The sequence below is a fragment of the Silene latifolia genome, chromosome X, assembly GCF_048544455.1.
Source record: "Silene latifolia isolate original U9 population chromosome X, ASM4854445v1, whole genome shotgun sequence".
In the NCBI taxonomy this organism is placed as follows: Eukaryota; Viridiplantae; Streptophyta; class Magnoliopsida; order Caryophyllales; family Caryophyllaceae; genus Silene; species Silene latifolia.
In genome coordinates, this window is record NC_133537.1 from 2,970,142 (window position 1) to 2,983,548 (window position 13,407).

The 13,407-nt window shown below is 34.9% G+C and overlaps 3 protein-coding genes across 3 annotated transcripts; 2 read left to right on the plus strand and 1 right to left on the minus strand.

The window, feature by feature from the left end:
- The first annotated feature begins 2,724 nt into the window (after positions 1 to 2,724).
- LOC141622255 (zinc-finger homeodomain protein 4-like) lies at positions 2,725 to 5,745 on the plus strand. The gene is made up of 2 exons (XM_074438301.1): positions 2,725 to 3,071; positions 4,056 to 5,745. Exon 2 carries the CDS (start codon positions 4,536 to 4,538, stop codon positions 5,430 to 5,432), a length of 897 nt encoding a protein of 298 aa, XP_074294402.1. The 5' UTR covers positions 2,725 to 3,071; positions 4,056 to 4,535; the 3' UTR covers positions 5,433 to 5,745.
- Positions 5,746 to 8,186: 2,441 nt separating this feature from the next.
- Positions 8,187 to 9,107, minus strand: LOC141621148 (16.9 kDa class I heat shock protein 1-like). The gene has a single exon (XM_074437840.1). It carries the CDS (start codon positions 8,943 to 8,945, stop codon positions 8,355 to 8,357), a length of 591 nt encoding a protein of 196 aa, XP_074293941.1. The 5' UTR covers positions 8,946 to 9,107; the 3' UTR covers positions 8,187 to 8,354.
- A 1,623-nt stretch (positions 9,108 to 10,730) lies between these two features.
- LOC141622256 (NADH dehydrogenase [ubiquinone] 1 beta subcomplex subunit 3-B-like) lies at positions 10,731 to 13,100 on the plus strand. Its single transcript, XM_074438302.1, has 2 exons — positions 10,731 to 11,049; positions 12,955 to 13,100. The coding sequence occupies exon 1, from the start codon at positions 10,814 to 10,816 to the stop codon at positions 11,012 to 11,014; it is 201 nt and encodes a 66-aa protein (XP_074294403.1). The 5' UTR covers positions 10,731 to 10,813; the 3' UTR covers positions 11,015 to 11,049; positions 12,955 to 13,100.
- The last annotated feature ends 307 nt before the right edge of the window (positions 13,101 to 13,407 follow it).

Here is a 13,407-nt window from a genome sequence, read left to right on the forward strand (position 1 = left end):
TGTGTCCTCTGCTCATAATAGTACGATATTGTCCGCTTTGGGCCAAGCCCTCACGGATTTACTCTTGGGCTCCTTCCCAAAATAAAGGCCTCGTACTATTATATTCTCTAAACACTTATAAAGATGATCTTCCATCTTTATTCTATCGATGTGAGACATGAGTTTGCACCCTAACATATCCTCTCGATTATAGTGTCAAATTGGTGGGATTCCGACTCCCCCCGCGGTTGTTCCCACATCGGGTTTTCCGCGTCACCAAAATTCCTCGTGTCACTCTCTTATTTTGTTGCATTTCCGCTCGTCCATATCGTTGCATTTTACTTCATCCGTAGGCCATAGATCGATCACTTTAACTCACAAATTAAATTAATAACTCGATAAATTTTTACCAAAATATATTCTAACAATCATATCAATAAATATAAAAATATTTATTAAAAGAACTTGTTTTTTAATTGTCATACACAAATGTTTGGGTAAAGCTCCAATTGAAATGTTATTAGTTAACATGGTCACTATATATGATAGATATATAATGATGTGGTATTAGATATATTTAAGGTTATTTTCATGAAATTAAAGGAGCGTATATTTATTTAGGAAATTCCAAACTAATTATTGTATAAATTTAAAATATAATATAAAAAGAGAAAAAAGCCATTTGCTCATGTGAATTATTAATGATTTTCTCATAGATTAAAATGGAACGTAAAGGAAAACGGTGATGTTTATATACCAAAAAAACAAAAGAACTATACAAAAGTGATAGAATAGATAAACATTTACTTCATGATAAACATTTTAGACATACTATATTTCTTGCCCTAGCATACAGTAATAACCTAATGCGGAAAATTTCACACTACATTCTCATGAGATATTCAATTATAAACTTAATTTTACCATAATTAATGAGAATATCTTGTTAATATAACTATATTTTTAGTTTATTGATAAGTACTCGACATACATATGTGCATGTAAAATTAAAAGTTAGATATATGCCACGAGCCCACGATTGCAAATGTAAAAAAAATTCGAAAAACACTTTATGTAGCAATGACATGAAATAGCGATGTTGTATTTGTCCTTTAAATCTGTTAGTTGTCACTTCGAACGAGTAGCACAAGAATCTCGCTAGTATAGTACTCCGTATCTAGTTAGGATTTCAAATAATCAGTCTAGGCTAAGATTTTCTTGAGCATTTCTAGGTTTTCTATATTGTCTTAAAGAATACTTCGCAATACTACGTATTCAAACACTCAAAGCCACGCCTTAACAACAAATCATACTAAACTATATGAAATTTGTATGTAATCTATTTGATCAACAAATTTCTTATGCCTAATACTAGAGTTAGCTAACACACTATTAGTAAATCACGTAAATCTGTGTTTACTTACTTTACATTTCTTTTATTTTATTTCGCTTATGTTATAACAAGCGATTTTATTGCTTTCATTTTTCTTTTTCTTTTTCTTTTTTTATTGTGGAGTAGACGATACAGTAAAATTCTACGGAGTACATTTCTACTTCGTATATTGGTATGTATCATGTATGTATGTGTGGTTTAATTTCTAGTGTCCTTTCAAGTTCCACTACATTTATTCATACTGATCACTGACACACATGCACCCCTGATCAACATATCATCTATATGGCGTAAACTTGATGTCTGATTTTGCAAGCAAAGCAAAAACTATCAAACCCTTTTCTTGTTTTTTTCATTTATTTCACTTTTAATTTCCGACTATGCTCCTAATTTTGAAAAGAAAAACTATTTTCCACACTTGAATACTGACAACATCGTTTTGAAAAATGGATTATTTACGATTTTACATACATTAACTTTTTTTTTTGTTTATCTAACATGTACTCTTAAAACACATGTTATTAATAGCTTAATTAAAGAAGAATTCGTACAAATATTTAACTAAATATTATAAAAAAGAGTTAACACTTAAATTCGTACAATTTTACACACTTTTATTAATTTCCTCCTATATATTCTCTTAATTAGAAGAAGCCCAAGAAGGAATAGTATTCTCCGCACTTGGATACTCACAACATCATTTTAGAAAATACATATACTCTTAAAACACATGTTAATAAACATAATTAAAGAAAATTTCACATAAATATTTCACTAAATATTATAAAAATGAATTAACACTTGAATTTAGTATTTTAGTGTGGAAAATTCTTGCATTGTGATTCTTTTAATTATTAGGTTCTTAATATGTGCTCTACGAATACAAAGTCGATATATTTATATAAATACCATTCTACGTAGTTACTATAATTTGGCTCCTGATTTTTATTAATTTTGTTTCAATTTAATTATCTCATTTCCATATTTAGTAAGGTTTAGTAAGGTACTCAGGACGACTGACGACATTTCATCACAAAATATGAAACATAACTCGATCACCTCGAGTCAAATTGGGATAATTAGATAAAATTAGCAGATACCAAAGAGAATTTATTTACATCAAGAATTATAAGTTACATTTAAAAAAAAAAAGTAAATCCTTACAAAACATATTACAAAAACGAATTTTGATGCTCTTATTATGGAAAGTGGTAGTTAACGGTAATTATTTGCGTGAGATTATTTTGGTAAAATATTACTTAATTTTACAATAGCATTTGTGAAAACGGTTTTATATAAGAATTGTTGTAAAAATAATCATTTCTAACTTCTTTTTACGTTCACTTATTCCCTTTAAGCCTTTCACTACACATATAAACTTAAGCTCTTAGGTGTTTAAAGCATCACTAGCAAAACACCTTAACTCCCCTCTCCTATTCAAATCACCATCTGTCTCTCTCTCTTATTATTTATATTTTCTCTCACTAAACTTAACCAAATAACCTCAAAAATACTTGTCTTATTTTGTCCATTTAATTAATTATTATTATTATTATTATTATTATTATTATTATTATTATTATTATTATTATTATTATTATTATTATATTAAGTCAATACTTAGTACATTATTCAAGAATGTCCTTCATCGTACCAATTTGTCCGACTAAGTATGCAACAACAGCTTAAGTTAATGTTGGTAAGCTCAAAACCCTTAAAATGTTTTTTTTACATGTCATGCTTAATGTTAGCCGACCCCAAATAAATCATCGTTACAACTAATATTTTATTAACAGCAGGTTTTGCTTAATACGATTTTAAGTTTAAACTTCTCACGACCTTTTTAATTTTCAACATTATTACGAGTGTTGTCTTAACTTAAATGGTCTTAACTCTTAAGTAAGAATAAGTGTTTTATTAATGGTCTTAATTCTTAAATGGTCTTAATTAACTCTATATTATTTTTCTTTTGTTAGTTTCTCGAGTAGTAAATCTCTATCTCACACTAATTTAGCATAAGACGACCTGCCATGAGACTAATTACTCCTAGAATTTTAGTAATTTTAAACTACATTGCCATTTTGCATCTAATTCACTACACATATTATAAAATTAGTGAAGTTTTTTTTGGTGTAAACCGGGGTGTCCACCGTCGACAACAGTGTATAATCCCCTCGTCGCGCGTACTCTCACGAAGAGGTAAACGGCTGGCCAAAGGGTTTGCTTCATTCTCATGGGCGGAGATCGAACCCCTGACCTCATAAAATTATTGAAGTTGACATGCATAATTCAACTCTAATTATTTATTTACTAAATAATCTTTTTTGTCACATTTTCATGTTATAAGTAGTGAGACGGTCTCTTTATATTATTTAATTTCTTTTTCTTTTCCTAGTGTAGTAAATCTCATGTCTCACACTAATTTAGTGTTAAACAGTTACTTAGAAGACTTACCCCGAGAATTTTAGTAATTTTAAACTACATTGTCATTTTTGCACTTAATTAACTACTCCCATTATAAAATTAATGCACAAATTTTATAACTAAACATAAAGACAGTCTCACAATGTAAGGCCGTCTTACAAGATAATTACCGAAATTAATGAAGGTGACATGCATAACTATTAAATAAATTAGAATTATAACATAAATAATATTTTTGGTCACATCTTAATTGTTGTAGGTAGTTCCATAATGGTGAAGAAGTTGATGAACTAGCTAGCCAACAATTGTACAACTTCATTGATGACAAGATTATGGCATCCACTTAGATTTCAGCAAAAAAACAGACCATCTTAACTTATGTTTTCATTCTTTTTATATAATTTGTTTTCTTTTATTGGAATAATATTAGTGTAATTGAACACACCAAAAAGGCATATCATTAAACCTTATTTCAGTATTTACTTCTGCTTGACCTGTTTCTTGCTTCCTAAAGAGTTGACAAATATTTTCTCAAAAAAAAAAAAAAAAAAAATTAAAAACAAATAATTCTTTTTTTTTTTAAATTTAAAATATTTAATATCCCTTAGAATTTAAGACCATCCTTAAAACCATATCTTTTCTGATTCTTATAATCTTATAAATTAAGTGCTTTTTGTCCTTATTTCTTTAATTTTTTATTTATTTAGGTTTCCATTCCATAACAAAAATCACATAAATTATGGATCAAATTTCAAACCATGAAGAAGGTGAAATCCCAATGCCAATTTCTAGTGCATATCTTGGTGTACTCCATGGTCATGGTCATGGTCACCATCATGTGCATGACATGACCCATCATCATCATCATGATCATGCACCATCACTCATCATCCCACCATCATCAAACAATGGCAACATAGATGAGCAACACCATCTTCAAGTACAAGGGTATAATGGTAATTTCACAGAGGTGGTAAAAAAGAAGGTGGTGGTAAAATATAAGGAATGTCAAAAGAACCATGCAGCAAGCATGGGAGGAAATGCATTAGATGGATGTGGAGAATTTATGCCAAGTGGTGAAGAAGGAAGTATTGAAGGTTTAACTTGTTGTGTTTGTAATTGTCATAGAAATTTCCATAGAAAAGAAATTGAAGGTGAAAATGGACAATTTTACCCTTCTAGGGGTAGAAAGGTAATTTTAGGGAGTGCAAATGTTATACCTTTCACAAGGTCATTACCCATCAACATGGCATACCATCATGATGGTCATGGTCATGATGGGTATGGGTATGGTAATGGTGGAGGAGTTATGGTAATGAAGCATAATAATAATAATTATGGTGTTAATCAAGGGGTACTTAATAATAAGAAGAGGTTTAGGACAAAGTTTAGTCAAGAACAAAAGGAGAAAATGTTGGAATTTGCTGAAAAAGTTGAATGGAAAATTCAAAAACAAGAAGAAAGTGTTGTGCAACAATTTTGTCAAGAAATTGGTGTTAAGAGGAGAGTTTTGAAGGTTTGGATGCATAACAACAAACATAGTCTTGCCAACAAGACCAACAACAACAACGTCAACGGCGACAATAATAATAATAATAACAATAATAATAATAATAATTTATCTTCTTCAATATAATTATTACTCCGTATTTGTTAAGTTAATCATATTATTATTAGTAGTAATTAAGCCCTAGATTATTATCTTTGATTGGACTTTAATTTCACATTATTTATTCCTAATTATGTGATGATTATTTCATCTTTGTTATGTGGTCTTTTTTAATTTTTTATTTGTCATTTTTATGTTTTAGTTGTAAATTTGTGTGTGTGTGTGTTTGAGTGGTGCACTTTTTGTTTTCTTATGGAGCATATGACATGAAGGCTAAAGCACTAGCTAGGTAATTTAAATTGGTGTTGATAGAAAAGAACTTGATGTTCATAAATCATAATTGTCTCAAGATTTTTCATTGATTATGTCCTACTTATTTAGTTAGTAGTTACTCGGTACATTTTTTAATATTAACAGGTAATACCAAATTTAAGTAACACCAAATTTAAATTTACACCATTTTCATACAATATGTTATTAAGTCGATTAAAATAATAAATTCTACATAAAGGTATGCAAGAGAATAGTACAAAGATTCGTATAGGGAGTAAGTCAGAGGAGTGGTGAGCCCGGATATCCTGCAAATCGGGGACCAGGTAAGTCATCAAGGTTGGCAGGTGGATACCGCAACACTCTCGTGTAGGGAGTCAAACCCGAGATCTCTCAATTCATTGCCATTTTGCAACGCTTTGAGGCACTCCCGCGCTCCCCTACACTCAGTCACTTTGGTAGAAAAAAAAAAATTTACACTTGACTAACCAGGGTTTGAGGTAGTTTCACTCTTCTTTCATGAGGAATTGAGGATTGCATAGTGTTACCTTCTATTCTTCTAAGCAATTGGAAATGCAATGGATAAGACTTAACAGATTGCTTTTGTCTTATCTACCCACATGAATAATATTTAATCCGTCGTAAGTTTGCGACAAATATATCCGTTACAAGGAAAACTTGGTGAATTTGAAAGGTTCAAATGAGCTTGGGTATGATGTATGAATAATTGAACTTCTTGAAAAAGAAAACAATAAATAATGGACCAAACCAGAGCGATTGAGCGGCTTGAGCCCAATAAAAGAAGTACGGAGTAAGTCAGAGAAAAGGAATGGTGAGCCCAAACCTTGTACTTTCCAATAGTACAACCCCGTTAAATACGTTGTAAAATGTTCAAGTCAACGACAATATAGTGTGTTGTATTATTAATAGACCTGTACGCCGGGCTCGGGGCGGGCCGGACTCTCCTGGTCAAACCCGGGCCATGACAGGGGTGGGCTTGGCTTGGCCGGGTCGGGTTAGGATATGCTTGACCCGGGCTAAGGCTTGAGACGGGCCAATGACGGGTCGGACTGGAATTTTAGGGCCCGGGTCAAGGGTGAGCCGGGCCGAGCCAAGTTGTATAAAATAACGGGTCAAGGCGGCCGAGTCAGCCTGTGTTGATGGTCAGCTCTAGTTATATACTACTCCGTATGATTTTGTGCTAAATTATATCTCTCTTTATTTTTGTTCTTTGTATATTCCATAAAAGATAAACAAATAATTGAGACCAAGTGAAGCAAGCATGTCTTGTGAAACAGACGGTTAAAGTATTCAAGCTATACACTGCGAATTATCAAGGTCTACGGTTACTACTTACTCGAGTTAAGGATAAAACAAGGACCTAAAGTCCTAAACTTTGCAAAAAAAAAAATATCGTTAAGGACCTCAACGATTATTTTTTTCGGTTAAGAAACTCATACTAACACCGTTCACAAGCTTTTGTCTTTCTCCATTGAAGCAACATGGGCTTTACAACAACAAGGGCTTTGCTCTACTTCAATTGTCGTTCGAGTTGAAAACAATGCGGGTTATCCATGAGGCTATGAGTGGAAAACTCCTTTGTGTTACAACAATAGCTGAATTGTCTTTGTGGACATTTTTTATCCTTTAGGCTTATGATGCAACCAAAATACTAAGTAAGAAAACTAATTGATGGAGGGGTAGTGTCTTCACATGTTAAATAGCATGGGTTGTCAAACAATGTTACAGTCTACAATATTCACTATAGATGGATATATTTGTTTAAAGTAAAAGACGGTCAAATATGTTTAAAGTAGCAACATTTTTAGACTCTACCATGCAACTTATTGCTTATCTTAGGCTTAAAGTGTATGGATATTTGACATATCTATAACTAGAGCTGTTCAAATGCGGGCTTGGGCCGGACATGGACTGGGCTATGAAGGAAAAAGTCGCCTTTAAGACCTTAGTGGGCGGGCCGGGCCTTAATTATGGGTCAATTATCCTTGCCCTTGTCCGCCCTTTAATCAAAAGTCGGGCAGCCCATGGGCTAATGGACCATAACACGAAACTTCAATTTAGATGTTTTACTAATTAAAATATATAAATATTTTCGTTATATTTTAACCTTTATATATTAGTTTAGTGTTCCACATCCATATTAAATTAATACAATTTCCTTTGAAAATATCATTTTTTTTTGTAAGAATTAAAGTAAATGATTTAAATAGTAAACGGGCCTAATGGGCTGACCCACGAGATTTTCTTGTTGTTCATACCCGTCCATTTAACTTGGCGGGCTGACCCGCCCTCTTATTTTTTTCGGGTAAAAATACTTATCCGAGCACACGTAATAATTAGCGGACTGGACGAGCGGGCCTAAAGGTCGATATTTATAGCTATAGACAATATCTCAGGTCTATAAGAGAATTTGTGATATAATAGAAACATCAGATCACACAAATTGCAAAGTTTAAAAACACAATTGTTCTGATAAAGAACAAAAACCTTAAAAAACACAGGTTGAATTGTATTCATTATTGGAATATCTCCGTAGTTAATACATACATACTCATACTTTCACACTCTTACACTCTTACACTTATCAAGCTCACACTGTCACATATAATAGTCTCACAAACACAACAAACACGTACGACAACTTCTTCAGTTACAGACTTACAAATCGGCTTTACTAGTAGCCTTAATCTCATCACCACTAGACACAGTGTTGGCATTATCACCACCAACAATGTCAATAACCTTATTCTTCTTCCTCTTATCTTCAGCAATCTTAGGAACACTAATCTTAAGCACACCATCATTCAACTCAGCCTTGACATTTTCCAAATCCGCATTAAACGGCATTCTAAACTGTCTCCAAAACTTGCCACTTGTCCTTTCCACACGATGCCACTTGTCACCTTCTTTTTCTTCTTCTTCAATCTTCCTTTCTCCACTTACCCTCAACACTCTGTTCTCCTCCACCTCGATCTTGATATCATCCTTCTTTATGCCAGGAATGTCTAGGGTTATTATGTGCGTGTTGGGTGTCTCCTTCCAGTCTGCCCTAGCTAAGGCTAGGGTAGCTGTGTCGAGGTTGAGATTACCGAGGCCGGGTTTTGGGAGGGAGAGTGGGGTTTGTTCTAGGATGCGGAATGGGTCGTCTAAGTCGAATAATCCCCTTGTGAAGGGTACTAGTGCTTTTGTTCCTAGAAGAAGTGTTGCTAGGATTAGTAGAGTTGTGGAAAATGATGCTAGTTTTGCCATTATTGTAGATTTTGTGTTTTTTTGTGTTTTGTATTTTGTTTTTGAGTTGATGAGATGGAGTGGGGGTGTTGAGTGAATATATATATATAGGAGTGGATGTATGTATAGAGAGAGTTCTCAATTGTTCTTTAGGAGTAAGGACTTTCTAGTGTGGTCTAGAAATTGTTAGGTTTAATTTGCATGGAAATGTCTAGAGGTGGATGGAAGGGATGATGTGGCGAGAATGCGTGATGATTGTAGATATTTCTAGACTTATATCATGTAAAAGTGACTAACTACGCACCGTATGAATCGAGAAAACAAAAATACACACACAAAAAAACCTCCACGATTCTAATTTAAGATAAAAATATTCGTTTTAAACTTAAAATGGGTTGAGTAATATTTCACCTAGTATAATTAGGACAACTATCTTGTTATTTCCGATACATTTTACTTTTGTCTTATTTAATATACTTGGCTCGTTTTAACCTTAAAACGAATAATATCTGTTTTAAGAGAGAATAGTTGATCGAGAATAGAGTTGAGGATTGGTCACTAAGGTCTAGTTTCAGGTCGATAATAACAACAATAAGTCCAGCTAAGTTTCGTTATACATGAGCAGTATATAATTTACTTGTCTCGAACCAGACCGAAAAATACGGATTCGGTCGGGTTTAAGACCGAATATGTTTTTATTGGGTCTTCGGTGCACCTAAATTTTATTTTCAGTTTCAGTCCGACCCGGTTTTGCACCGATGCTCCCCCCTTGACCTGACAAAACGGGTCAACGGGTCGGGTTCGGGTCTGATCAATTCGGGTCGGGTCAGATCGGGTTTGCCACATTATCTGGTTAGTTCGAGTCGGGTCCTTTCGGGTTTTCGGATTGTTTCGGGTATGTTTGTCAGGTCATTTTCGGGTCAAGCGGGTCGGTTTGTTTCGGACCGGGTTATTTTCGGGTCAATGATTAAGAGAAAAAAAGGCGTTTCAAGTCTTTTGGGGTCAATGAAAGTTACGTTTTGTCGGCTCATTTTCAGGTTGGGTGGTTTCAGATCGGGTCATTTCGGATCGGGTCTGTTACGAGTTCGTAAAATAGACCTGGCAAAATGGGTCAGACCCGAATGGCCCGACCCGAAAAGGCTGACCCGAGACCCGAAAATGACCCGAACTTGCTTGACCCGAATACGACCCGAAACCCGAACTAACCCGACCCGACCCAGACCCAGACCCGAACATTGTTTGACCCAATGTTGACCCGACCCGAGGTGACCCAATCCGAAAAGACCCGACTCATAACTTACCTGATCCCAAATGACTTGAAGTGACTTAAAATGACCTGAAACGACTAGTATTAACTCATATTAATACTATATATATCAAAATAAAGTTTCATTGATTACAATAATCCCTAATAAATAGTTAAATTTGCAAAATAGTATTTCTTAATCAAAATAGTATTAACTTAAGTGCTTAGCCATTAACTCAAAAGCAACCCGACCCAAAATGACCTATGCCCGAAAATGACCCGACCCGAAATGACACGACAACAGGTCACCCGAAATTGACCTGAAACCCGAAAGTGACCCGACCCGACCCAACCCGACCTGAAATATGTGACAGACCCGAAATGACCCGACCCAAACTTACCCGACCCGTACCCAACCCGAGTGACCCGTTTTGCCAGGTCTATCGTAAAAGCTTGGATTATTTTCGGGTTGCGTCGGTTGATTTTGCCAGGTCTACTGGCCCCTAATTAGGCCCAATTCACTCGAGTTGACAACTGACCAAATTAACTGATGATCCAACATCTCATGAACCTCACAAACACAATCACACTTACAAATCAACAACCAATAAGATCAAACTAGATCAATTTTACAAAGAAGCAAATGGCGAAGCAACTGGGAACAACAGGAGAGTTCTTCAGAAGAAGGGATTCATGGAGGAAACATCCCATGTTATCCAATCAATTTAGACATTCTGTTCCTGGACTTGGTCTTGGTGTTGGAGCTTTTTGTGTCTACCTTGTTGCTGAAACCGTCTACAACAAATTCTACTCTTCTCCTCATGCTCCTTCTGATCATCATTAATTAACATCTAATCTTCATTGCCCACCTGGGTTTAGGTAAATATTCTTGCTTTAATTAGTTTTTTTTTTTGTTTATGTTGATGGGATTCAGATTTTATGGTAGTGATTAGGTTGACATTTTGAGGCATATTGGATATCCTTGACGTTTTCAGATGATGATTCATGTCGGCCGAACCCGAATCATTTTGGTACTAAGGCTGCAATGTTGTTGTAGTTGACCAGGTTGACATTTTGAGTCTTATTGGATGCCCTTGAGGGTTTTAGATGATGATTCATGTCAGCCAACCCCAAATCATTTTGAGACTAAGGCTCTAATGCTGTTGTTGAGGTTGAGATGTCTGGGTTTAGTATTAGTTTTGTTTTTATTGATTTGGGTTTATGTTGATGGGATTAGTGTGTTTGTTTTTCTGAATTTGGTGGATTAGTGTTGTGTATGTTGATGTTGGAATATGTGCAGAATAAATGTTGTGATGTTGGGTTGTGATCTTTAGTGATGTTGGTTCTTCATTTTGAAATGAGAATTGTCTGATTTGCTAACTTCTCAGATAGATTTAATAGTTGCACTTCAAAAACCTATGTTTTTTACAAATACGAGTATCGATAGCTTTTGGAAATTGTTGGTTTTCTAGTTAGAAGTTTAGGATACCGCGAGCATTAGAGCTTTGGCTTTAAAGTAAGCTGTAGTTTAGAAGCTTTTCTTGTATTGCAAGCCTATCTCTTTCCTATAAGGGTTCATATTTCATATATTCTGCTTCAATTGATTTTCAACCCTAAAATTATCTTCATTAATGAAGCTGACCAATATGATAGTCGAGTGTTGAAAGTGTTGTGAAGTACTTTCAACCACTAGAGACAAGAATTATTGGTCAATCAAAACAGTAAGAGAGTTTGGCATTCATATTGGTCAATCAAAACAGTCGGGGGTAAGCCCGTCGATGCAAATAAGTTTTAATTATCCTTCCTTTTTTTTATCCCTTCTCTCTAGTGGAGGTTCACAACGAACTGTTATGATTGACCAATATTCTTCAGTTGAGGTCAAGAGATCAAAAGCATAAAATTTCTTAGCTACTGCAAAGTATTGTGAATTAGTGATTGTCTTCTAGAACTTTTTTACCCCGCAGATCAACTTGTCTGCTTGCATGATTTCTGGTCTCTTTGTCTTGGTTGTGACGAAAATCCAATTGTGTCATTTATTTCTACATGCTGCCTCTTTGTTCTTGTGACTTTACAAATATCTGATCTGAACCTTCATTTCTCCATGCTGCCTCTTTGTTCTTGTGCGCTGTTGCTTACATGTTCTTCACTGCAGACCGAATTATCGTAGCAAGCCCTTCAACCTTCAAAATAAAGTTCTAAGCTGCAAAATTTACTCGTTCTTATATTGCATCAATGCAACTACTTAAAAGATGGTTATAAAATCACTTACATATTTAAAGGTCGTGATGTTTTATTTCATGGGTCTAATATCGGTTTTATTTCACCCTTGGAAGCCTGGAAATTTTACGTCTCATGTATGTGACCTCCCAACATTACCCTCAGAAATGAGGGTGAATGATTACACCCTTCCATGAGCTGCTGCTGTGTGCCTGTGTGTATTTTCCCCCATTGTTTAGCTGTTAAACGTGTTAAACATGCTCTAAAACGCCTGCATTATGGTTCTTACGTGTTTCTTAAACCTTAAAAGGCTATTAAGAATGCCTTTCAACTTCAACACTAAGGGCTAACTTAGATTAAGAGTAAGTGGTACGGGGATAATGGAGTTTGAAATAACGGAGAAATTGAAGGGATGGTATTAGTTTGGTTGACGAAGGGCGGTGATGGAGGCTTGAAAGTGGGGAGAGGCGTTTTTTTTTTTCCTTTCTTTCGATCCAATGCACTATGACCAAAATAAGTTTTCACCTGATGCGCTAAACTGCTAACTAGTATTCTTAATTATTGCAGATTGGAGCGTGGTAGACGTCAAGCTGAACTAGTCCGATCTTCATCATGGTGTTTAATAAGTTGTTGATCATGTTTGAATACCTGTAGTCAAGACTTCTATGTTTCGTTTTTCAAGCAATGTATGTGAAACATCATTCGGCCTTTTACTGGGAACGTCCGTTCTCCATTTTTTTGGAACATACTGCGTATAATTCAGTTCAAAATCTCCTGCTCTCTTACATCCTCACACGGACACCGCCCGTTTTTTGCAAGGCACTACTTGTGTATGATTAATTGGATGAATGCAATGTATGTATAGAAACAAAAGCCGTGGGAGTCATATTGGAAATCTGATGCTAGTATGCTACCCATCGAAGCACCCATTGTTGAGAGTAGAGTCCCATCAAGAGCAGTCTCGGAGGCAGTTTTCCTGCAATTGTGCATGCCCCACGAGTAAACTTGTCCTAAAAAATT

What these genes read in the sequence shown, in the direction of transcription:
- LOC141622255 (XM_074438301.1), top strand. Translation starts at nt 4,536, where the DNA reads ATGGATCAAATTTCAAACCATGAAGAAGGTGAAATCCCAATGCCAATT.
- LOC141621148 (XM_074437840.1), bottom strand. Translation starts at nt 8,945, where the DNA reads ATGGCAAAACTAGCATCATTTTCCACAACTCTACTAATCCTAGCAACA.
- LOC141622256 (XM_074438302.1), top strand. Translation starts at nt 10,814, where the DNA reads ATGGCGAAGCAACTGGGAACAACAGGAGAGTTCTTCAGAAGAAGGGAT.